This window comes from Neomonachus schauinslandi, chromosome 11 (genome assembly GCF_002201575.2).
Source record: "Neomonachus schauinslandi chromosome 11, ASM220157v2, whole genome shotgun sequence".
NCBI classification, from domain to species: Eukaryota; Metazoa; Chordata; class Mammalia; order Carnivora; family Phocidae; genus Neomonachus; species Neomonachus schauinslandi.
This window is the reverse complement of record NC_058413.1, coordinates 96,845,976-96,871,085: the sequence shown is the minus strand read 5'-3', so window position 1 is coordinate 96,871,085 and position 25,110 is coordinate 96,845,976. Positions and strand designations below refer to the sequence as shown.

Here is a 25,110-nt window from a genome sequence, read left to right as displayed (position 1 = left end):
CATTTTTACGAGGTAGGGTCTTAAAAAAATATAACACGGTTCTATCCTCCACTCGTTTTTATGGGGGAATTAAATTTATCAGTGAGTTTTCACAAGTTTTCTCAGATAGTACTATGACTTGAAAGTGCTCAGTCCACCAAGGAGTTTAAGAAAATCTACCCTGATTTCTAAACCAAAAATCAGGGCACATGGTCTGACCATGGGACTATATAAATCTAAGCTGTGATTCTCAGACTAGAGGTGTGCTTCCTGCCCAGGGGCCTATCAGAGTCTGGAGAGGGACTGCCATAGTCTGAAAAGCATATGCAATGTTATAATAGCTTTCATTCGGTTTTACAGATTACTTAATTTGACTGGGAATTCCAAATAACATTAAGTGGGGTCGGGGTGGCGGGACATCTGGATGGTTAGCCAAATGGAGTCTGGGTTTGGCAAGGTTGGAAAGGCCTATTCTGGTCCTGCAGACTGCCCCCTCTTAGCTGGGCATGAGGGGCAGCGCATGGGCAGAGGACCGCCCCTCGCCTTGCAAGTCCCGGGGCTCCTCAAAATAGGCTGGTAGGCTAGAGCGGAGGAGGAGTGGCGAGGAGGCTGGCCCTGGGTGGGCGTGGCCCTGGATGGGCGTGGCGCTGGGCCAGCCCCGCCCAACCGAGCTCAGCCGCCGTTTCCTCCTCCTCACCCCACAATGACGACCTAGCGTCTGACTCAGGACCGACACCGCCTCTGTAATTAATGTGCCAGGAAAGACCAGCTCGCAGGCTCAGAGCACGAGAAAGTCTGGACTAACCAGAGAGCCCTCCAAGGCTTCCAGAAAGCCCAGTCCACCTTAGCGATCCTTCTTCAGAGAAGCCCCATTTGTGCCACCTCGGCTCCCCCAGCTGTTCCCGCCCTCAAGTCACTGACCTCTACTGACTGCGCGTCACCCAGTTTGTTCTATTTGCAACTGCAACTGCAGAGCGCGCTGCATAGCAGCAGACACACAGTAAGTATTTGGTAAGTGCACACATGAGTGAGTGAATTAATGGATGAAACCCTCTTTGATCCCCGAACAGCTCCCCTAACATTTCCGCCCTGTGGCCAAAACTCGTGGCAATTCACTGTCTGAACTCTGACAGTGTGCTCGTTTTGTGTTTCCAACTGCAGTGATCCCAATTTGCCAGCAGAGAGCCCAGCAAGAACAGCATTGCTCCGGAGGCAGACCCACCTGGATCCCATCCTGGAGCTGCCGCTTAGTACTCCGTGGCGTTGGGTAATTTTCTCTCCCTGAGGCTCCATCTCCTCAAATGTAAAATGAAGCTAATAATAGTACCTGCTCTACAGGATTGGTCGGGAAGAGTCAATGAGTCAATGATACCGCAGTGGTAAAATGCCTACCACAGTGCCCAGCCCCTGTTAGGTGCTCAATAAATATGAGTGACACAATTCGATCTATTTATATTGGTTAAGACCAGTATCCAAGCCTTATCTCTGTCACCAACTTGCAGTGTAAGATGTGTCATTTGGGACAACCTGATTTCCAGCTTCTGGGCCTCAGTTTCCCCAATGGTAAAGTAGAAGAGTTCCATTAAATGATCCCCAAGAGCCTTTGGCTTCCACCATGCTGAGGCTCTGGGACCCCAAGAGGGGTCTATGGACACGGCAAGGCTGGGCCCTGAGGGCTACCTGGAAGAGCCGGCGTGGCTGTGACTCACCAGACAGGGTCAAGGGCTTGGAGAGCCGCATGAGAGCAATGTCATAGTCGTCCTCCTCGTCTGTGTAGTTGCCATTGATGATGATCTGGGAGACGGAGGCTGCCTCAGGCAGCTGGAGCAGGTTGCTGGTGCCTGCGTAGACCTTCCAGCCCTCCAGAATCTTCTCCTGGGTCCTGCAAGAGCCCCAAGGGAGCATGGTCCGGCTCCACGTCTGGCGGAGCCCCCTGGCAGCCGCAGCACCAGCTTACAGGCAACGGTCTGGACCAGATGACCTCGGAAGGGAGCCCTCCTTCTTAGCCCGGGGCTCCAAAACAACCCCTTTTCTACAAAAGCCCATCCTAAACTGGCCACCCAGCCCCTCACAACAATAAAGAGGAGGGATGGGCACAATCTCTGAGCATTTACCCCCCACTGTCTCCTCCGTGCACCACCAAGCTTCCTATAGGGTGGACAGGTCACAGCTCAGAAGTATTATCCTCAGCAGAAATGGAGCTGTAGACAGGACAAAGTCATCTGCCAAAGACTCACTCACTCCTGGGGAAGCCAGTGCCCCTGAGGCCTTGTCCTCAGAGCCCTTTCCTGCCCCCCAGCTAAAGGGACAGGCTGATGGCACCGCCCTCCCTGCGATCCCCATCCCTCAATTCCCTATTCCCGGGACAGCATTCCTGATTCCTCAGGCTCCTCTCCTGGAAGTTCGTGTTGCAGGAAGTGGCAACAAGCCCAAAGCCTCTATTTCACCCCGTTCTTCAGGGACAGGCTCCCAAGCGCTTTTTTCCTGCCTGCCTCACTCTCCCTCCGGGTCATCCAGGTTGTTTTCTCATTCTGGGCCGCGCTCAGAACAGGTAGCCCCAGTGCACAGTCCCAGGACCAAACAGCAACTGCAGATCATGGCCCTGACCCTGGGGGCCTGGGCTCACAACCAGAGCCCTCCTCCACAGAGACAAGTCAGTCTGCCATCAGCCCTCCCCGGTGCTCCCCCGGGGCCTGGGCGGCATGGCGTCACCCGCCCCTCGGGCACTTACACGAAGAAGCAGTGGGCGGCGGTGAGCACCCACTGGGCGTCGATCAGCGTGCCCCCGCAAATGTGAGTGGTGCCGTAGTGCAGACTGACTTGCCAAGGCCACTTGCTCTCCGGGGCCAGCGCCCCTCCCACGATCCGCCCCGTCATGGCCCTCAGTCCACAGTCTGGGGAGAAGCAGGCAGATGAACCGTGACTTCGGCTGCCCTCCGAGCCACTCCCATGCTCCCTGGGCGCGGCGGGGCAGGCTCGGGCAGCCCCTTCCTAGGGGCACCCACCCGCCCGTGGACACAGCGTTGCTCACTTAATCTGACATGGCCCGGCTGTTTCCTGCCCAAGCAGAGCTCCCATGTGGTGAGTTGGATTTCTGGGATCACCCTGTGGGAAGTTGCATCCCTGGCAAGTTCCTCTTTCCTCCCACTCATTCATTCTTTCCTGAACTTTGACAAATGCTCACTAAAGTGCCTGAAGTTGGGGGCACTGTGCCAAGCATCAAGGTCATGATGGTGAATCCCAGGGCTGCCATGCTGTGCAGGTGGGTCTGTGCCCATATGGTTCCCCGTGGGTCATTTAGTGCTACTGGGGACGCTGTATGTACCCCCAAGGGAACATTTCCAAGCATGTTCTGGAGTCATCCCCCCAAAATTGTGGACAAGGAGGGCAGTCCTTGGAGTTTGTTTGGACGGTGTCCTTTTTGTCTTTGAAGGGGGAAAAAGGGAAGAACCAGCAGCGGTCTGAGGGGTGGGCACTCTGTCCATAGCCCCGTGCCCACCCGCTCAGGGGAGCACCCCCACCTGGTCATTCCTGAGAACACAGCACTTGTAGGCTGGTTAACAGCTTGGGCTTTGAGGTCAGACCCAAGGTCAGATACCAGCTCCTCACCTACCAGCAATCTGTCCCTAAGCAAGGCAAACATTTCAGTCTCTTATCAGTTAGTGGACAGTAAAGGCACCTGCCACATGAGAACCAAATGCAATTGTTTATCAAGAGTCAGTAAGAGTCGAATGTACTCGGTAAATGTTGGCCCTGGATCTAGTTCCGCATCTGTTGATATGGGAGCTTTCCGCTGATCCAGACTAGCCCTCCCAGTCCTCCCCACACCCAGAATCCATGAGATTTGAATGGCTTCCCCCATATGAACAAGGTTGCTGGGCTGAGCAGAGTCCGGAGAAGGGAAAGTGCTACCCTGAGACTATCCCCGTGCCTTACAGGGACCCCAGCCCCGAAGCAGGCCTGCTGGTTAAGACCATCTTCCTGTGGGACCCCCAGGGCTGGCCATCTCCCCCAGAGGGGTCCCACGCCTCTGTTTCCTCACTCCCACCCCACAGAGGCCACAGTCCAGGAGGAAGAGCATCTTCTTACGGGAACACTGGAGAGAGATATACTGCTGGGAAGGGCATTCAGACCTGCACGAAGGGACACAGAAGATGGGAAAGGGCACATTAGATACCTCCTCCAGGAAGCCTTCCATGATTGACTCATTCCAACTTCCTGTCCCATTTCCTTTGCATATGATAGAGATTCTGATCTCCCTCCCAGAGAGACAGACCCTTCTAGTGCTTCCTCCAGGAATGGAGATGGCTCAGTGCAAACCATCGCCACCCTTGTCCCCACGCCCCAGTTTTCTTATGGTAGATTGCACACATTGGGTAGATCCATGTCCTTTGAACTCATGACTTCATTGTCCCAGCATCTTTCCAAAGCTGAACAGGTGGCCTGACCCTCCTGGGCCAGTTCCTCAATGCTCCACGGGCAATGCATCTTGCAAAACACCTAGCACAAAGCAGGCATCCGGGCTAGAGCTCGTTCGCTTCTCTTCCCTCCCCTCCCCATCCCTTTTTCTCTGGGAGCCTGGCTTCTCCTTTCCCTCCCCAAGGTAAACACCGCTAGCTGGTGGAGCACCCCTCTACCTCCCCGAGTGGGATTGGGACAAGGGCGGGGCTGCAGTGCAGAGATGACAGATGGTGTGGCCCAGGGCCTCCCAACCAGGCCTCCCTATCCCTGACCACATGCACCTGGCCCTCCTCCTGCAGCTGCTTCCCCTCCCCCGACTGACCCCAGTGATGTTTCTCCCTCCCCACCCCAAGCCCACTCCCTGCAGCAGCTCCCAGTCCAAACACCTGGCGGATGAGGTGGCCCCAAGGTCTATTCATGGTCCCTGACCACCAGATGAATGCTTGGGCCACCCCTGACCATGAGGTTCTCTCTGCACCACGCTTCAATAAGAACTTGCAAGTCAGGAGATGGGTGGCAAATGAGGACTGTTTCTGGGATGCTCGGGACATTCACAATGGACTCCTCCTGGAGGCTGGGTCCCAAAATGGCCAAAGGAGAGGGACTCCCTGACTCAAAGCACCCCACCATCTCCCTGCTCACAGGCAGGCAGCCTGGTCCACACCACCACACCTGTAGAGGCTTTCCTGGAGGGTGGAGTTGTATTTGGAGATTGAGAAGCTGCTGGCAAGATCCCTACGGGCCACCTCGGTCGTCCGGTAAGAGCTGTAAGGGAGGGAAAGAAGGATGAGCCCCCTTGAGACAGGCTGCCCCCCTTCCCGGTGCCCCAGCTGCCATTAGAATCTTGCTGGCAGAGGACAGAGGCGGTTAAGGCCCAGTACCCCCAGCCCCCACCCGCGTATTCCACCACTGTCCCCACTAGCCCTGTGCACTGGCCCAGGACACAGCAGCATTAGCACCCCCTGGGGATTTGTTAGAAATGCAAATTCTTGGGTCCTCTTAACCCTAGATCTCCTGAATCGGGAACTCCGTCCGGTTCGATGTTTTAGCAGGCCCTCCGGGTGATTCTGATCCACAAGCGAGTTCAGGAAACACTAGCCGGGCCCTTTTCCAGCCAAGCTGCGATCCATGGGCCAGCAATAGCAGCCCCCCAAACCTGCTGAGCCAGACTCTGCATTTTAAAGATTCCCCACCTTATGGCTTTGCACATGAAAGTCTGAGAACCTTGTACTCGCTTACTGGACCTCAGACCACAGTGTACATAAGAATCACCTTGGGGCATTTGTTAAGCAGGTTTTCAATCCTAATCCAGAGATTCCTATTTGGAGGTGCATTTTAACAAGCACCCCCAGGGGATTCTGATGTGGCTGATCCGTGGACCACTATCTGTGTGGCACTTCTGTGCGTTTCTAGAACATGGTGCACCCTTGCATGAGAGTGTGCATTTTGCACATGCTGTTCCCCTCCCTGGGGGCTTCTCTGTTCCCTGCTCTCCGCCAGGTGCAGTCAGGCACCCTCTCTGTTGCGTACCCATAGTGCTTTGCACAGGTCCTTATCATTACACATAGCATTATGCTGTGGTTGTTGGTTTAAGCCTCTCTCCCCCACACCATACCGGAGGTTCTTGAAGGGCAGGGGGATCTTGTCAGGGTGCCCATGGTCTCCGGCACATATCAAACCTCAATTACGTGCTTGGAATAAATGACACTATCTACTGAAGCCCAAGGGAAGTTCAGATTTGCATAAGGTCGTACAACTCAACAACTGAAGACGTCTGTATTCTTCCAGCCAGATCCCCTGACTCCCCTCTTACAGATCAGAATTCTGAGGCTGGGGTGAGGGCAGAGGACAGGTTCTAAGTCCTAGCCTCCGAGCCCTGGTTTTCAAGGCGCTGCCTCGACAGAGAGTCCACAGTGACCGCCTAAACCCTTCTCCCCACAACCTCACACACATTGGTGAACCCCAAAACTCGGACCAAGAGGGAAGATGGAGTTGGCTATGTGGCCTGGAGATAAAGGGAAGAAGGGGGGACTCCTTCAAGCGGGAAGGCTGTCCTAACCCTACTCCCAGCTCCACCCCCCAGCATCTGCTTTGGTGTGAAATCTTTAGAGCCAAAGATTCTTAAGACTTTACCTGGCCACACCGGCCCATCTCCTTCCCCCTTGGATGAGTTCCAGCTCAAGCCACAGCTGCTGGAGCTCAGAGCCTGAGCCTCTAGTTCCCGGCTGGGAGGAGAAGATAAGACCTGCTCAAAGCCTACCCCCTTCACAGGACCACCGTGATCGTTAACTGTGACCACGGCCACAAGGCCACTTTGATGCTCCTACTGCAGATCTCCAGATCACTACTCTGGCCCCATGGGAACAACTTGCCCCCAGACTTGGGCTCCCAGGGCCCTTTGAATAGCTCAAGAGCGTCCTGAGCTAGTGCCCTCAGCCCTGGTCCTCAAGAGTCTTTTTAATGAGTTGCCCCCAGTGAGCCTGAGGGGCCCTTGCCGAGAGCCCAGGACGTCCCTGAAGCTGGGACCCATGGGGGGAGGTTTACCTCAGGAAACCCAGCTGCTGACAGGTCCTCTCCGAGTAGGAGTCATTCCAGCTGTCACTGCAGATGGGAAGCCACTGATGGGAGGATCCGGAGTAGACTTTAAGCAGAGACTTGTCCCAGTCAAACCTCACTGCCGGGCAGGAAGAGGGCAGAGCGGGCTCTCAGCACCCAGGTCTTGAGGAATATACTGAGTGAGGCTCTGAGACGCTCCTGTCCTGAGGCTCCTCGTTGAGGCCTGGGGAATGTCTGGGAGCAGCCAGGAGGTACTGATCGCCAGCCAGGGCTCAGAAGCCCAGGATGCTCAGGAAAGGCCGAGCCAAGGCAGGGGCTGGGGCAGGGCAGAGAGCTCTCTATGCCCCGGGGGACCGTTGCTGGGAAAAGGGAGGAGGACTGCCAGGAGCCTTCACCCCAAGAAGGCGGCGACATGCCCGAACAAGAGAGTGGCATGGGGAATAAGGTCTGTGATCTGACTGCGTGTGCAGAGAGTGATGTGGTCGTGGGCAATGACACACACAAACACACAGGGGAAATGCTCCCACAGACACCTACATCAGGGCTATACATCGGCAACGCACCGAGAAACCCCTGAGGGTCAGAGCGCAGAGAGATCTTTGTGCTCATCTAGGCTAGCTCTTTACAAACTGACCTTTATGAAACTGTAGGGGTGCCAAGTCAGAGGTCACCTGCTGGGGCCTAGAAGCATGGGGCATGGGGACAGAGCTCTGGACCCCACACCTGCCTCCAGCCAGAGTAGCTCTGTTTTGTCTGATACTCGGGAATGGTCAGATTCTGAGAACCACTGATCTTGTCCAGTTCACTCATTTCACAAATTAGGAACCTGAAGCCCAGAGAAGGTAAGTGACTTGCCCATGACTGCCAGGGGGTCCCCGGAGCAGTGCCCTGTCCGGGAGGGGCAGGAGAAGCAGGGCAGCGCATCCTGGCTGGAGGTCCACACGGACACCACGTGGCAGGCATCGTGACAGCGATGCCCCCACCTTGTCAGGCAGGTGGGGACACCGAGGCTGGGGAAGTCACACAGCACTCAAAGCCAGGTTTCAGACCCAGGTCTACTATGACCAGAACCCAGGTCCTCCGACTCTCTGTGCATTGCCTCCCATTCGAGCTGATATGCAGTTTGCAGTCACCAGAGTGCATGCGCACACACGCGTGCACACACATGCACACATTCAGGCAGACATGCACCCATGCCCAGCTCAGCATCCTTACCGCAGCCCAGCTCATCACTCCTCAGCTTACAGTCCACGGTCCCATCACAGCGCACAGCATGGGGGGGGCAGCTCTCCACCGGCTCCTTGTACTTGATCCCCGTGTGGCCCCGCCAGAAATAGACTGGAAAACAACAATGCAGACAGCTGGGTCACTGCCAACCCCAGGAAGACAAGACACTGAGCAGCCTGAGGCTCTGGGGGTTCTGAGACACCGACCTGCAATCCCTCTTGGACTCTGGGGCTCTCTTCCCCCATCTGTATGGAGAGAAAGGCTGCTCAGGAATGCTCCGGAATGCTCCGGAAAGCTCCTGCAAGCAGGGCAGCACCAGGCAGACTCAAGCAGCCACCCAGAGAGAGAGAAAGAGAGGGAGGAACAATGAGGGAGGGAGGTGTGGAGGTGGGTACAGCTTTGGGAGCTCCCATGCCCTACATGGGCCAGAGTGGCAACCAGAGAAAGCCCTCCTCCAGAATCCCAGAGGCCCCCCCTCTCGGAGCCCCTCTGGCCTCCCTTCTTCTCTGTGCTCTGAGGGTCATGGCAGAGAAATTTCTGTCTCCAGCGTCCACACGCTCAAGCACTGCCCATGCTGTCCTCTCAAAGGCTGTTCTTTCGGTCTCAGAAGCTCCTGGATTTTCCTCCTCCTCCCTCTCCCCTACACAAGGGATGTCCCCTTTGCTCAGCTCCTGCCCCATTACTTGTCTTTATGCCTTTAGATGTCTTTCCTCTCAAAGAGCAAATCTAGGTGGCTGATTCCCAAATGTCCAAGTTTTACAAACCACCGGGGAAAGTCAGCCCCGTGACTCCCTGCGTCTGGAACACTAGCCTCTTCTCAAACTAGGGATCCCATCCCTCCTGCCAGAGACACCTTCCCTTGGGTGCCCAAGAAACCCGAGTTCTCCCTCCTCACCCTGCCCCTCATCCTCAGCCTGACCCCCTGCTTCTTCCACCAGCCCTACCATGCGCTCAGTCACCCTGCTCCTTCCAGACCCAGACACCAGTGCCCACGGGGCCACAGCTGGAGGGCCCCCCTGATGGTCAGCAGGCTTCAGGACACGTGGTGAAACCACACTGTGACTCTAGCTCTATCCGGGGGGCCACCCTTGGATGCCAGCTCATCCCTCCATGGGTCATTCCCGACTGCTCTCCCATGACTGCCAGGGGGTCCCCGGAGCAGTGCCCTGTCCGGGAGGGGCAGGAGAAGCAGGGCAGCGCATCCTGGCTGGAGGTCCACACGGACACCACGTGGCAGGCATCGTGACAGCGATGCCCCCACCTTGTCAGGCAGGTGGGGACACCGAGGCTGGGGAAGTTAATTTGTGTGGTCACACATCTGGCAAGCGGCAGAGCCAGGATGCTATGGGGGGCCGTGCCCTTAAGCAGCACGCTACCTCCTCGTGCTCCATCCTCTTCCTGGAGCAACCCGGGCCAGCCCGGGTTTCCGCACGGTCACCCACCCAGCTCCTCCCCACACCGTGCCACCTCTTCAACAGAACCCTTACCCCCCGGCCTGGCGTTTAAAGCTGTCTACCATGTAGCTCAGCCATGCCCAGCCAAACAGAGAGCCCAGGTCCCCCAGTACTCTTTCCCTCGCTGGCTATGCGGGTCCCTTCGTTCTCCCCATGCCGACCTTGCCCCCCTGCCCCCGACATTTCCTGCAGCTGCTCGTCCCGCTCGGATGCCCTGTCCACATGCTGTCCCATCCTCCAGGCCATCACCTGACCCTTCGTGAGCTGGTCTCTGCCACCCCGGCCCACACAGCTGTCACATTTGTGTGACAGTCACACAAATGTGACCGTCACATTTCTTCCTGACGGTCACATTTGGCCTTAATTATTGCCATCTAGATCCCTCAGGAGACTGGACTCTCTTCCGAGGACAGGGTGGCAAGGGTTGTCCTTCTGCCCCCGCAAGGTTCCCCGCTGTGCCGGGCCCGTGCCAAACCCAAGAACACTTTATCCCATTGTCCAAAAATGCCCAAGAGACTTACCCTAAACCGTGTTTATATGTTTTTTTTTTTAAATAATTAGCGTATATAGATTTTGTGCCAGGCACTGTGCCATTATGTCATTACGGCTCATAACCCCGTGAAGTCTTTATGAGTGCTGACGGGGCACGTGGTAAGTCAAATGCACTGAAGGAACTGAATCCCATCTGAAGATGCAGAAACGGAGCTCAGAGAGGTTAACTAACTCTCTCAAGCAAGATGCACAGGAAGTAGCAAGGATGAGGCCCGAGGCTGGGGCCTCCTAACCCAGCGGCCTGGAGGGGGCCTGGAGGCCCCTGTGGACTGTGGTCCACGGCCTTTTGCAGGAGTGTCTGTGGGGGGCACTGTAGCCAGAAGAGTGTGTGTTCCCCACTCCCGTCTCCCTGCGGCGCGCCCCCGTCCGCAGACCCCATTCCGCCCCGCCATGGGCCATGACCAGAGCCCGCCCCTGCTCCCTCCGTTAAACTCACGGAGAATGATGAGCGACACCACGAGGGCGATGAGGAGGAGGACACATCCGATGAGCGGCAGCCGCTTCTGGCCCTCCTGCCAGGTGAACTTGGGCAAGCTGATACCTAGGAGCGGGGCAGCAGCAGGGGAGGGTAAGGCTGTTGGAGAGGGGTCCAGTGCAGTGGAGGAGGGGAAGGAAGCAGTCTGGCCCGGGAGGGCCCCACGGGGACCTCTCCACTCCAGAATGCGGCAGCACCCCACCTGATGCCCACAGCTCCCTTTAGCGGAGCATCTCCTCCGGGCCAGCCAGCCACATTGGCAAGTGCTCTCTTGTGGAATTCTCACGGCAACCATGTGAGCTGGACGTTATCGTGCTCATTTGATAGATGGGGAAACTGAGGTTCACAAAAGTGAAAGAACTTGCTCGAGGTTACTTGGCCAGCGAACGACAGAGCAGGGAGTCAAATGAAGTGTGTCTCGTTCCAAAAGCCACACCAGAGTGCCCCACCAGCCCCTGAGAGGGCAAGACTGTGAGAGGGGCCCCAAATATGGGACGGTGGGGACAGTCTGAAGCCCAGCACGAGAAGAGGGCAACACTGGGATGGGCAGACCCACTGTTTCGTTAGGGGCAGGGCCAGCCCCAAGGCCCATCTGCTCGCTCTGACTGCCAGCAACTGAACCAGGTTAAGTCGGGTTGGAAGGATGGAGGTCAAGAGTGCCTGCCTGGTCGGAATCTCTCCATTTCCTCCTCAGCCCACAGATGCGCCCACAGTCAGGACCCTGCTCCAAGGCCAACCCTCGCCTCCCGGCAGACCCATGGAAAGGACTCTAATCAGAGTCCTTGCTCTCGAAATCTGCCCTATGACCCGCACTGCGCAGCCTCCAAAGTTACAGCTGCTTTGTTGGTCCTGGTTTCTTCTCCCCGCCCCCCAAGGCCCCCATTTTCCACTGTCTTGGGCTTGCACGTAATGGCTTCTTTCTGCCCCACCTCCCCAGGCCCCCCACTGCCCGCCCCTGACCATTCCCCCTGCTCCTCACACATCACTATCCAAGGAGGAGAGGAAGAGAAGAGAATCCCAACTCTGAGATTTCGTCCCCGCGCATCGCCTCCTTCCCTGTTCCTCTTGCCTTCCCTGCAGTGTCCCCCTTACCTGGGCTCTCCCCAGTGGCCCTGGTGGCTGGCGCTGACCTGGCAGGAGATCTCCGGATGGGCACGGCCCCCAGTGGTGTTGCTCTAACAAGGTACACTCTCGTCGGAGAAGATGTCATGGAGCCTGACTGGGCAGACGATGACCTGGAAGGGGATGCCCGGGCCGGGGACACCCGGGCTAGGGACGCCCGGGCTGGAGACGCCCGGGCTGGAGACGTCCTTGCTGGGGAAGCATTCTGGAAGCAGAGTGAAGGGCATCCTTCAGGCTGCTCCCCTGAGAACGCACCCAGCTATCAGGTTTGCTGAGCCAGGGGATCCATGCTCTGGGGCAAGCAGCTAGGTGGGGAGCAAACACTGCCCCCCATCACCACCATCACCACCTCCCCACTCCTGGCAGAGAAGCATCTGAGAAGAGAGTTTCCGGGATGGAGCACAAGTTCAAAGAGCCTGCACCCCCCACCTCCCTACAGTCTCTCCCCATCACAGGGACCTGCAGAGGTGGGCAGAGGGCAGTGGGCCATCTGCCTGGGGCTTGGGGGGCCCTTGCTTGGGCTACATGTGTCTAGGGACCCTCCCTCTGAGGGTGGCTCAAGGAGATGTGGCCCCTGGGGAGGAAAGTGATTGCTTCTTCCGCCCTCTTCACTTCTACACCCCCCACACCCCTGCCCTTTCCTCTTGTGGGCATCAGACTTATAAAACCCCATTCTTACTATAAGCTGTCATCAAAAAGTGTGAATAGCATGCCTTAAGAAAAGCCCTGACCTGCCTTGTAGCCCACCATTCTCAGTAACACCAGACTTGTCTCGTTCACCTACGCACCTGCACGCACGCATGCACACACATGCGTTCACTCACCCATGCATCAGAGGCAACATCAGAAGAAGGTACAGGCAGGGGTAGGAGTCCACCACTCTTGGACAAGATCCTTAACCCGACTCAGCTGCAGGTGGAGTGGTTTGCTCGCCCAGATTTAGCACTCTAGTGGATGGTTATAGAGGACCTCACGTGCTCTAAGAGCTTTATATGTATTTACTCACTTAATCCTCAGGACAGAATTGCTCCCATTTTGCACAGGGGAAACAGAAGCAGAGAGACTAAGCAATGTGATCAAACTGTCAGAGCTGGAGAGGGGCTGGGCCAGAGCATGAGTCCAGAAAGCCGGGCTCGGAGGCCAGCTCAACCATGAGGTTTGGCTGCCTCTCTGAGGAGGGACGCAGTTGATAAAGCAGCATCCAGTCTTACTAGGCAGTCAGTGAGCGCTGGTCCTGTTCCTTCCTGGAAAGTGAGCGTTTGGGGTGCTCTAAATCTAAGAGAGAGCCAGAGGGCAGTCAGGGCGGAAAGGAAGCCTGGTGGGGCCCCCAGTCCCTGTCACCTCCCTCTGGCCCCTTATACCATCCCCACCTCTTCAGCTCCCTCCAGAAACCCCAGAGGCCACAGGGGGAGCTAGGACTGGATCTGGCCCAGGGGCCACATCTGACCGTCATCATCATTCCTGCTGGGAGCTGACTGGCCCCTCAGGAGGGATGGTGAGGGCATCACACCTGTGCTGGGGACTCTGCGCTGGGCCACCATCGACAGGGCTGTGCAGGGGAGACAGGCTCTGGCCCCTGGCACCTGTTTCCATCCCTCACCTGCCAGTGTGCTTGACATTGGACATTATTAGTAAGCCAACCGGTTAAGAAAAAGTCCTCCTCGTTAGAACATCGGCCCAAGTCAACACCATCATCCCCACCAGGCAAGGGTTTCTTGTTTGGTTTTGTCATAATTGTTTTAAACTCCCTTTTCTAAGAGTCAGAGGTAATGGATTTGGTCACTTCCCCATTGTTCTGGAAGCTGCAAAATGAATTCAAGGAGGAATCTCGAGACCCTGACCACGCTCAGCTTACCACAGGGCGGGACCAGGAGCCATTATCCCAGGGAGTTGCTGGGTTACTTAACGGATGTGGGTAAATACACGTGGATCCAGGTGCCCCAGCGAGCCGAGCAGGGACACACTTGTGTGTGTTTAGGGACCAGAAGGGCAGCTGCTGCTGCTGCTGACCCAGCTGGACCAGAGCTCGGATTCCCCGTCTCATCCCCATTATCTAGAGACTAGATTTCCATAAAGTGAAGACAGGTGAGCCCCTAGACACTCCAAGGGAAACAGGACTGGGGCTGTGGGCAAGGAGAGGTGGGGAGGCTATGTTGAAATATAGCACCCATCAGCTGCTAGCTTTGTCTTTGGAGTCAGGCAGACCTGGGTCTCCATCCTATACCCAGCAGTGCGACCTCGGGCAAGACCCTTAACCTTCCTTTTTCTTTTTCTTAATCTGTAGAATGGGACTAATGACCCTGAGGATTCAATGAGATAGAATAGGAAATGTCTTGCCTGTGTCTGGCACATAGCAGCTGGGCAGGAAATGACCATCTCCCTTCGCCTTTGCATTAGCCCACACAGCGCCCACCTCGCTGAGATTTAACAGCCGTGGGGCATGACCAAAGGGCTGAAAGGTGGTGGGAGCTCATCTTAGGGAGAAAAGAGGGTGCTGGACAAAGGCCAGACTGAGGTCCTTCAATGACAGAGACAAACCCAGGCTGTGTAGAGTCTGTGCTTCCCACCAATGGTGGCCCAAGGCTTGGCACCTGCCCGGGACCCTGGCACTGGGCACCTCAGCTGGCCTGCCCACCTTCCCTCCCTGCCCTGCTCACACTATAAGCCTTCCCCGCCTTTGGGGGCACATTCCCACTATAGGATACAATAAAATGATAGTAGTTCACCATGTACGGTACTTGAGAATTTACAATAAGCTTCCACATCTGTGGTCTCGTGGGGTTCTCACTCCAACCCTGAGAGTTTGGTGTTTTTAGAAGTCTATTTTCCAGATGAGGAAACCAAGGCTCAGGGCTCAGAGTGCCCAGAGTCACACAGTTGGGATGCTGCCCCAAGCCTGCGAGTGTCTGAGGCCCCTGCCCTCTCAGGTCAGCAGCAAAGCCCCCAGCACAGCCTTCTCTAGCTGTGTACACGGGGCACTTGGTCCGCATTCGTGACACGGCCTGAGAACAGGGACCTGGGGCCCCGCAGCTGGGAGCACCATGGGGAGCCTGGCAGTGGGGACAGTGGTTCTACAGCGATCTCGGTCTTATGGAGCTTTCTGGTGGGAATGGCAGGTGGGTCCTGGGACCTCCCAGGACAGGAGGGCAGCATGCCAGGCATCACGCACTCTCTACACCAGCAGGTGACTCTGGGCCAATGACCCCACCTCTTCACGCCTCCGCTTCCTCATCTGTAAGGTGAGCCAATCACCCTGCTTCAAAGCAGTGTAGTAATAGATGCTGTATGTACGGTAAGGACTTGGTGACCCTGAGCTGTGACAGTGGGTGTTTATCTGTTAGAGACGCTGGACTTGAAGTAGAAGAATCTGTGTTCAAATATGACTGCATCCAGGGATGCCTGGGTGGCTCAGTCGGTTGAGCGGCTGCCTTCGGCTCAGGTCATGATCCCAGGGTCCTGGGTTCGAGTCCCACATCGGGCTCCTTGCTCGGCAGAGAGCCTGCTTCTCCCTCTGCCTGCCTCTCCCCCTGCTTGTGTTCTGTCTCTCTCTCTGACAAATAAATAAAATCTTTAAAAAAAAAAAATATGACTGCATCCATTCCTGAATGGGCTGCCCGGAGGCAAGTAAGGGAACACTTCAGTCTGTCTCCACACGTGTAAGATGGGGCTGACCTTGCCTCCTTCCCCTGATAACCGCGGAAGAAACATGGAAGAGCCTGGTCCGTAAATGCGTGTCACACTGTAACAAAAGCGGCAGCCCATCAGGCACTTAGCTTGATCCTGTTTCAACCTCATCACAGCTCTTGACGGCTGGTCTTGTTAGCCCCATTTTATAGATTTTGAAATTAAGGTCCTGGGAGATTCAGAACATGCCCAAACTCACCTCTCGGGGCTGAGTGACAGGGCTCGTATCCTGACCAGGCCTCCCAGGAGTAAGTAGAGTCTGGACCCACGGTATCACGAGAGCCCCCAGTAACTTCCTGCACTTCCTCGAGGCTGACAGCTCGAGAAGAGCGTCCATACCCATTATTTCTTGTGGTTCTCACAGGGCCTCGCCAGCAAGCTGGGCAGGAACTATGACCCCCCCAGCCTATCCTTGAGGAAACTGGGGTGCAGCAGACTAAACAGCATGCCCAGAGCCCCTGAACTGATTGGCAGGCTTGTAGGGATTTATCATAACCTTCGGATTCACATTCAAGAGCTCAGGCTGTCCCCACTGGAGCGGGACCCCATGGCCTGGTCCTGGTACTGTGTCACCATGGCAGGAACAAAGGGGCCACAGCTGGCGGAGGCCCCGAGGGAGACGGTGGGAAGGATGCGGGGGGGCAGGAACAGTGGGAGGGAGTTAGACCAGAGGGGTAGCTGGTGGGGGGCAGGCATGGTGGGAAGCTCAGGGCAGCCAGAAAGAGAGAACAGGGGCCTCCTGAGCCTTGCTCAGCCCTCTCCCCAATGCTGGTTCCATCTGCACATAGATCCCAACGTGCCCACCCACGGCCTCGGCCCATAGGAAGCAGGGAGGAGAGTCCCTGGGGAGGTGAGCTGAGGTCCAGGCAGGAGACCCCCCTGGGTCCCTCTTCTCTGAGTCTAGAGGGAGCTGGGGCAATGTAAAATGGGACTCATCTTGAGCTCAGTACCCAAGGGGCCGGAAGGGGGTGAGTCGTCCCCAGATTCTAAAGCTGCTGCCTCTGAACCTCAGCAGCCCGTGTCAAGTCTTCCCAGAGCTGGGGTGTGGGGGTGTAGTCATGGAGGGGAAGCTGGGCATTGGGGGTGGACAGGGCAATATCCAAGAAAGAGCTGGAGGCCGTGGAGGGCCTGGTCTCAGTAGAGCAAGCACTCTGGTGTCTGAGCCGGTGGGAGGCACGTGCAGAGATTTGGGCCCCGAAGACCAAGGGCAAGAGAAGAGGCCTGACCCCAAGGCCCACATGACAGCTGTTCACGGAGAACCATGAACCCCAGCAGGATGGACGGGCAGCCCCAAGACCAGAGGAAGGCAGCCTCCACAGTGAGGCCATCTGCCCCATCCCCCTGACTCTGAGCCTCAACCCGAACCATCACAGAACACTGGGAAGAATCCACTTTTTCAAGGACCACTAGAATAGATTCCACAGCCATCCTTTACCCCTTTCATGGCCTGCCACCCCACCTGCTGGAAGTTCTTCCTGATGTCTGACCTACTAGAGCAGTAACTCATTTCCTTTCCTCCATTCTTGGGGAGCAACTGCTGAGACTCCAGCCTCCCTCGTGGTGGCATGGCCTCACCCTCAGAGCAGATGCCTTGAGTAGGTGGGGGAGAGGGCAGGAGACTTCTTGCCCAGAGCCCCAAAATGCAAGGGGCTGAGCCCAGACCAGAACCATCCCGACTCCTGGCCTTTGCCAGTGAGCAGAAGACCCTGCAATGGAACTCAGATGACCAACTCCAGGCTCTCCACAACCTGTCTGCAGGTGAGAGGCCCCTCAGCCCATCTGGGGGCAGGTGGACAGGGCAGAGCCAGGGGGTGGGTGACTCTGAACTATTTCCCTGGCCAAGCACTGCCAATCATTGGTTTTTTTTTTTTTTTTTTAAGATTTTATTTATTTATTTGACAGAGAGAGACACAGCAAGAGAGGGAATAAAAGCAGTGGGGAGTGGGAGAGGGAGAAGCAGGCTTCCCACCGAGCCGGGAGCCAGATGCGGGGCTCCATCCCAGCACCCTGGGACCATGACCTGAGCTGAAGGCAGACGTTTAACGACTGAGCCACCCAGGCGCCCCACACTGCCAATCATTCTTTCCTGGCCCTGCCTCTCCTCCCCGCCAGCCCCTAGGGTGGTCTCCGGGGTTCGCCCGTGGGGTAATACATTCGTGAGCCCTCACTGCTTCTCAGAGCTTTCATGACTCCCACCTGCCTTTGCATTCCCAGGGGCCCGTACTCACAACAGGCCCCCCGAGGTGCTCTGAGGCAGGAGGTGGCCCGGCTGGCAGGCAGGCCGAGCAGGGGTCCACAGGGAGGCAGTGAGCAATGAGCCAGAGAGAGGGCTGAACGGAGCAGTCCCTGGCTCTGGGACGCTTTCCAAGCACTTTCCTGAATAGGAGTCGATAAGAATTATTATTCCCATTTTACAGGCAAAGAAGTAGAGGCCTAAAACATTCATGCGCTTTCCTCGGAGTCACTTTGGTACATCTTACATTGCAGAATAGAGACTAAAACCCACAGGCCCTTGCACCTAGGCCATGGCCCTCTGTGCCACAGCTGCCAGGGGCAGATTGCCCGCCCCAGGCTGAACAGGACATTCTTATGGTTTCCTGTGGCAGACTCTGTCCCGTAGGCCCTTACCTGGTGGGGGATGGCAGTGAGTGAGCAAGGACCCCAGTGGTCCTGCCCTTGGCCTCTCTGCATCTCCTGCAGGTCTGGCCAGCCATGCCAGGAGGGAGAGGGGTCCTCTGCCGTGCTGAGCCACGCGGCAGCCACCTCACGGATTGCTTGGTTTTGTGGCTACTGCCAAGGATTGAGCTCCAGGCTTTGCTTAGAGACTGTTCTCCAACCTTGGGGGTGGCCTGAACTCTGGGACAGAAGCACCATGGGCCTCTCAGAGCCCCCGGCAGGCAGGGAGAAGAACCTAGCAAAAGGCTCCTGTGGGAATGTCCACCTGGGCAGCAGCAGCAGTAACATGACTTCAGGACCCAAGGGCAGGTCCACCAGGGCCCGTTCAAGGCCGGCCAAAGCTGGCAGGGCCTCCCTCCTCTGCCCTGGGCCATCCCTTCATGCAACCTGCACCCCAGGGCAGGCCGGGCAGATCACAGGCTGTCAGAGCTAGAAGGAGCTTGAAAACCCTCTAGTTCTGGTTCCTTTATCCTACTGATAAGGTGATTAAGGCCCAGAAAAGCAATGCGACTTGCCTAAGGGCACATAGCTAGTCGGGGGCAGTGCTAGGACCCCAAATGTCATCTTCTGGTTCCTGTCCTCGGGCTCCTGCCCATCACTGTGCTCTCCCAGTGCCCCTTACCAGGCTCCCACGGGGAAGGACTCCTCACCAGACTGAGGTGCCTGTGACAGCTTCTCTCTCCCAGAGACCCTGAGTATCAAGGATGTTCGGAGTGGGGGACATAGGCAGGACCCTAGCCTGGCCCCCCAGCATTCCGGGCTAGGCAGGAAGAGATGCCTCCAGTCCCCACCGGAAGCACTAGAAGTTCCCAAGAAAAATCAGGAGCTCCCTTTGGCAGGACCTAAATGGTCGCCATGCCTGTCAGGACGCTGAGGAGCCCCTGGGCTGTGGCAGGGGAGGCCTGAACCCATTCCACCGTGGACCAGACTAGACTGAACTGGTCTCCAAGGAACTGGTTTGAACTGGGATGGAGTTCAGGATCATGCTTCTTTCCCATCTTTACTGTCCAACCCAGGCTTCATTGTACCTCCAGGTACACCGGGCTCCCTCCTACTCCCCCCTCCTGAACCCAGAGAAATTCCACAAATGCAGGCTCCCCCTCAGAGCACAGGCAGTCTCCCCAGCACGTCCTTCTACCCTCCTTCCAAACTGGGGAACCCCTGGAATCAAACTGGGCCCCAGACTCAGAAGCCGAGCAGAGGCCTCCCTTGCTGCAGGCTTGGGAGGCACAGGGGAGTCTTGCTTCTGCTCCTCACCGTGCGTGACCGTAAGGACAGTTGCATCCCTCTCTGGGCCTCAGCTCCCTGGTCTATAAAAGGAAGGGAGCAGACAGTCGGCTGTTTTCAAGCAGGGTTCCCAGAGCATGAGAGGTTCGGTGGAAATGCCTCCGGGACCAGGACCACTGTAGCAGGGAAAGGGCCTGGCGTCCTTCACCCCCCGCTTCAAATAGAGAAGACCTGCTTGGCAGTTGTGTACAATAGGTCCACACATGGTTTCATTTGAACAAAAGCGGCTGCTGCTATAAAGAACTTGGAAATTACTGGCCTGGGCAAGCCCCGATGTCCCTTCTGGTTTACGATGCCTCATGAAAACGCCTCGGGGAATCCCTGTTAGACCAGCGTCAAAACACCTCCTTATCCATTCATTCGTGTATTCATTCATTCGTTTGTTCATTCATCAAAGAGTTTAGAGAACATCGAGGACCTACTGCTGCCAAGGAAATGATCTCTGATGGCCCAGGGTCTTGTTGCCTCAGTTTCCCCCCATGTGCTTTCTATGCCAATGCTGTGGCGTGGGGACACAGTTCAGGGCTGGTACCTCATGGGGGTGCCCTGGACAGTCCTGTGAGGGGAGCCACACTCCACGTGGTCCTGCCAGGGTCCTGACAAAGCCCCGGGTTCCCCGTGCTGGCTTCCCTCGTGCCTCCTCCCAGTACCCTGGCCACCTCGCTGGGCCCAGTCCACCCCGCTGTTGCTATACCAAGAGGAAGCTGTTTTGCCAAAACAAGACACTTAAGCAAAGTGCCTATTGTTACATCAGCCGGCCTTCCCGCCCAGCACCCCAGCCTGGAGCCCCATACACATACTCCCACACATTCTCGTTCACATTTGACAAGTCACAGGGACAAATCAGGGGGAGGCAGGGCGGGATGGGCCAAGTGGAAGGTTGCGTAGCATCAACGACAACATGGAACAGAGAGGTCTCATGTGAGGGCAGCGTGCCTGTAGGGCCAAAGGGCAGGTGCCAAGGGTCTTGAGGGAGACCCTTGAGGGTGGGAAGGCGCATGAGGACATGCGCTATGGGGTCGACGGTACAGTGACCTGAGCCTATTGGTCTGCCATCTTAGGAACATGCCCTCCCCCTGAACCCACCCTGGGACCACCAGCCACTCTCAAGTCCACGACATCTGTGGTCTTGGACTGTTTGAGAACCTGCTCTATTATAAGAAAACCCAGTCTACAGGGGATTGCTGCTTTAGCAGTGGGTCTACTCAGTCTTTCTTTAATAAACATGGCACTTCTGTAAGCATTAAATGTGATACCTCTTTAAATGTGATACCTCTTTAAAAAAAAACACAAAACACACCCTATTGTTAAAGAGCAAATGCACATATCCAGTGTGGCACACCTGTAATCCCATTCCATATAATTCCGAAGACTGTCATGGAACCAGAAAGGGGCCTGGGGCGGGCGGGAGCAATTTGTTCAACCCTCGTCTTTGGTAGGTGGAAAAACTGAGACGTGGAGAGATTTGTCCACATTGTTAGAGGAATCAGGACTAGATCCTAGATGATGATGATAGGAGGAGGAGGAGGAGAATCTGAACACTCTATGCCAGATGCTATTTAAAAAGGGCCTTACAGAGATACCTGGGTGGCTCAGTCATAAGCGTCTGCCTTCACCTCAGGTCATGATCCCAGGGTCCTGGGATCAAGTCCCACATCGGGCTCCTTGCTCGGTGGGGAGCCTGCTTCTCCCTCTGCCTGCCGCTCCCCCTGCTTGTGCTCGCTCTCTCTCTCAAATAAATAAATAAAATCTTTTAAAAATAAAAATAAGGCCTTATATGTCAAAGTCACTATTCTAAGACTCCTTGAAGTAGACACTATCTTTATTCCATTTTACAGAAGAAGAAACTGAGGTACAAAAAGGTTGATTTGCCCGAAGTCACCGCTGACCCGGAATTTGGTCAGTGTTCTGTCCCCAACATGCAGCTTCTCCTTGGAAGACCAAGAAGCTGAGAGCTTTCTCCACCTCCTGTCCAAGGTCCCACCTGAAGACCGAACCAATGCACACAGGAGCCTCATCAGGCTTACGTCCCTTGGCCACCATCTTGCTCACTACTTTATGGAGCCGAAGGACCAAAACCGCAGTGTGCATCTCTCTGCCATGAAGCCCTTGGAGAAAAGGCGCGGCCATAGACATCCAGTTTCTCCCAGTCTGCTCCTCTTCAGTCCAACTGACCTGAAGAAATCTGCTGCAGGTAAGATTAAGAGCCCCAGGCAGCTCTCCCTGCCCCCACCCTAGGCTCACTATCTTGGAGGTTCTACCTTAAACAAGGGGGTGAATTTAAGAACCTTAAAGAAGGAAGTAATGTTTCAGTTCTTTCACTCCAAAGTAAGTTAGGACGGCCTCCCAAAACGAACATGGCACCTAGCACACCATTTAACACATCTTCCATCAGGAATGAAGTCTGCTCTCTACTCTCTGCCCCTCCAGTGACCTTCCATGTTGGTCCCAAACTCTGGAAAGATGAGCATCCTAGGCAGATGTCACCTCCATCACCCTGCCCAGGGACTGGCCCTACCATCCTTCAGACAAATCAGCCCTTCTCACCCTTTGTATTTAGAGATCATCAAGTTAAGACTCCCAGAAAGTCACCAACAAACATGCCCTATGGCTGTGACTATGGGTTCACCTTCCTCACACCTCAGACAAAACTCCATTCTGCCCATGCATTGCCCTTAGTGCTCACCAGAGGCTCCAATGAGCCCAGAGGCCTGGGACCAAATGACCTCGGGGAGGTTGAGACAGGAATCAAGGAGAACAGTGCAGGAGGGAAGACTGGGAAAGAAAAGTCAAGAGGGGGCTGGAAGGATGGTGGGAAAAATGATGGTAAAAGTGGCAGAAACGTATCTGGGGTTCAGAATGGACCACAAGCCTCCTATAAGCTAGAATATAGGCTGAGCTGCCCCATCCTTCCCAGAGTCTCTGATTCTACTACTTCAGTAAAGAATAAAAGAAGGCAGAGAGAAGTTTAAAGAAGACCTAAGGAGAAGTTAGAGCACAAGAAAAATGTCCCTCAAGAAAAGAAAGCTGAGAACAAAATCTTTGGAAGCTTTCATATGTATAATTGGCTTTTCCACAGAGGACATTCTAGCTGCTCTCTGCCACCACCAAGAACAGAAGAAGAGGAAAGAAACCTGAGTTGTGGCAGAAGGAATTATGGTTAGACATGAAGCACTTTCAGAGCCTGAATATTATAAAGCCTGAAAATAAATGACCAAAGGAGATTGAAAAATCCCCTTGATGATCTTAAATACACATAGAAAGTCACATTTTCTAAGATGGTTTATGAGTCTAGTGAGGGGGTTAGCCAAGATAACCTTGAAGGCCAGCTGGAACATGAAGTTTCAGTGATTTCTCAAGCCAGCAAAAGTGATGATCTAACAGCCAGGGTGGTCACAGCCCACAGAGCAGGAGCCCAGAATTCAGGCCAGATCCCAAATCCCATCAGCTCCTCCCAGGGGCCCCTCCTAGAAACCCGCATAAAAGGAGGCCAAGCAATCTCAATCCCAAGAAGCTTCAAATGAGAAAAGGCACATTCAATTTCCCCCAAAACCTGAGGCACACAGGTGGCCATGCCCTACCTCTCTCCCAGCCCTATCCCTGCTTCCCCAGTGCTGGGGAGTTCTGGCCCAAGGCCCATGGCCACTCACCCGGCTGCCATCCCTTTCCATGGTCTCCCGAGGGGTGAAACTTCCAGGCTCAGCTGATGTCCACAGGAAGATCCATGTTGGCCCCTGTCTCCCCCGGCATGTGGGGAAAAAGGGGCTGGAAGGCTGAGGGCCAGCCCCCGCCAGATGGGGCGGGGAAGCGGGTTGGGACGTGTGAGGTAATCTCAAGTATAAACACCACCACAGAACTAGCCAGACCTGTCCCTCTCCCCTCCTCCGAGGCCATCCCAGTTACTCAGCGAATACCAAATACCAAATACCGGGAGTATGAAGCTACCTTTACTCCTGAAACTGCCCCCAGAGTCAGCTATGAGGAAACGAGGAGTTCCAGAATGCTTCTTTCAGAGGGGCATTCTGAGGGAAAAAGTCCAGGCCCTGTGAAGACAGTCTTAGGCCTGTCAACCTGAGAGCCTAAAACAGATGTTCCCGGGCCCTCTGAGGTAGGACCCTGTTCCTAAAGGGAACATCCAAGGCCAGGGACCATAGCCCCACCCAGGGCAGGACGGTGTCAACCTTCACCTCCAAGGACCACATGTCCAAATCCCAAATTAAGGCTCACGGCAAAATTTTCATTTCCTGAACTCTGTTTCTATGAAAACTCTTACCAAAGAAATTAAAATCAAACAACCTCTAATTATACCCATAATGAATTTCCCCTGTGGAAAACAATAAAACGTTATGAAACAACACATCAAAAGCCAATTAGAATAAAACATAGAAGTATCTGAATGGAAACCGTTCTAAGAAATTGTGAGCTGACTCAGGGTCCCCTAGCTAGGCCCCATTCTGATCCTCAGAGTCGGAAGAAACAGAGGAAGAGCCACCTCCCAAGGGATGCTCAGCACCCCCAAACCCAGCAGAGCTGCTACTGAGGCGTATCAGGTGAGCTTTGGGAAGAACTTGAGTGACTGAGCATTTGGGGGCACAGAGGCCATAGGCCGGCAGACTTTTTCCAGGTTGAAGGAAGCCCAGAGACCATCTAGTGCTTTGGTCCTCTCGTTTTACAGATGGAGAACCAGCCCGAGAGCCTGAGCATCCGCACACAAGTCACAGGAAACAAAGAGCAGCAACAACAGTGATAGGGTGCTGGGTCTCCTGCCAAATGCTTTACATACAGCAATGCGTGTAATCTTCACAGCAATGCTATTCATCCGTCCTTCACTCAGTCACCCAACAAACATTCGCATTCTTCTGACGTGCCTGGAGCTGCTCTAGGTGTTGGGGACACGGGGACAAAGCAGACAAATACCCCTGCCCCATGGCACTAGCCTTGGGGTAGAGGCAGGGCCGACAAAAATAAACAGATAAATGATGATAGATAGATAGATAGATAGATAGATAGATAGACAGACAGACAGACAGACAGATAGATATGATAGAACAGTATATGAGAAAGCGAGAAGTTCTATCGAGAAAAAGCAGGCAAAGGGAGCAAGAGGGCTGGGAGCAGACTTACAGTCTGAAACAGGGAGGTCAGGGAGCACTTCAAGGGGTGACCCTTGAGCAAAGACTTCAAGGAAGTGACCACTATTCTCCCTACTTAATGGTAGAAAACAGAAAGTTTAAACTCAGAATGGAAGCCATCAGCTCCAGCTTCAGGTGTCTTGAGGGAAACTTAATCCCGAAGCAGAAGGATGGAGGAGAGAACTTTCGGAGGGCCCAGACAGGGACCCGGGGGTCCTCCAATCTTTTTTTTTTTTTTAACAATTTTTTTAAAGATTTTATTTATTTATTAGAGAATGAGAGAGAGCAAGCACATGAGAAGGGGGAGGGTCAGAGGGAGAAGCAGACTCCCTGCCGAGCAGGGAGCCCGATGCGGGACTCGATCCAGGGACTCCAGGATCATGACCTGAGCCGAAGGCAGTCGCCCAACCAACCTAGCCACCCAGGCGCCCCCGGGGGTCCTCCAATCTTGAGTTATTTTCAGTGTCACATTCCTGGCTCTCCAAGAGAGCAGGACTTAGCCGCA

The 25,110-nt window shown here is 55.2% G+C and overlaps 1 protein-coding gene across 2 annotated transcripts in view; it reads right to left on the bottom strand.

Annotated features, from left to right (window-relative positions):
• TMPRSS13 (transmembrane serine protease 13) overlaps window positions 1-23,272 on the bottom strand; it is a 29,272-nt gene extending 6,000 nt beyond the window's left edge. Inside the window, exons 1-10 of one of the 2 annotated variants that reach the window (XM_021696459.1) lie at window positions 23,124-23,272; window positions 11,797-12,031; window positions 10,666-10,770; window positions 8,430-8,468; window positions 8,212-8,334; window positions 6,985-7,114; window positions 5,113-5,205; window positions 4,069-4,112; window positions 2,711-2,873; window positions 1,689-1,861 (exon numbers count right to left, since the gene is read on the bottom strand). In XM_021696459.1, the coding sequence (XP_021552134.1) occupies window positions 1,689-1,861; window positions 2,711-2,873; window positions 4,069-4,112; window positions 5,113-5,205; window positions 6,985-7,114; window positions 8,212-8,334; window positions 8,430-8,468; window positions 10,666-10,770; window positions 11,797-12,031; window positions 23,124-23,144 (1,126 nt within the window). In that variant the 5' untranslated portion in view covers window positions 23,145-23,272. The remainder of the gene's footprint in view (window positions 1-1,688; window positions 1,862-2,710; window positions 2,874-4,068; window positions 4,113-5,112; window positions 5,206-6,984; window positions 7,115-8,211; window positions 8,335-8,429; window positions 8,469-10,665; window positions 10,771-11,796; window positions 12,032-23,123) is intronic. The other variant, XM_021696460.1, reaches the window with a different exon arrangement.
• Window positions 23,273-25,110: the final 1,838 nt, after the last annotated feature.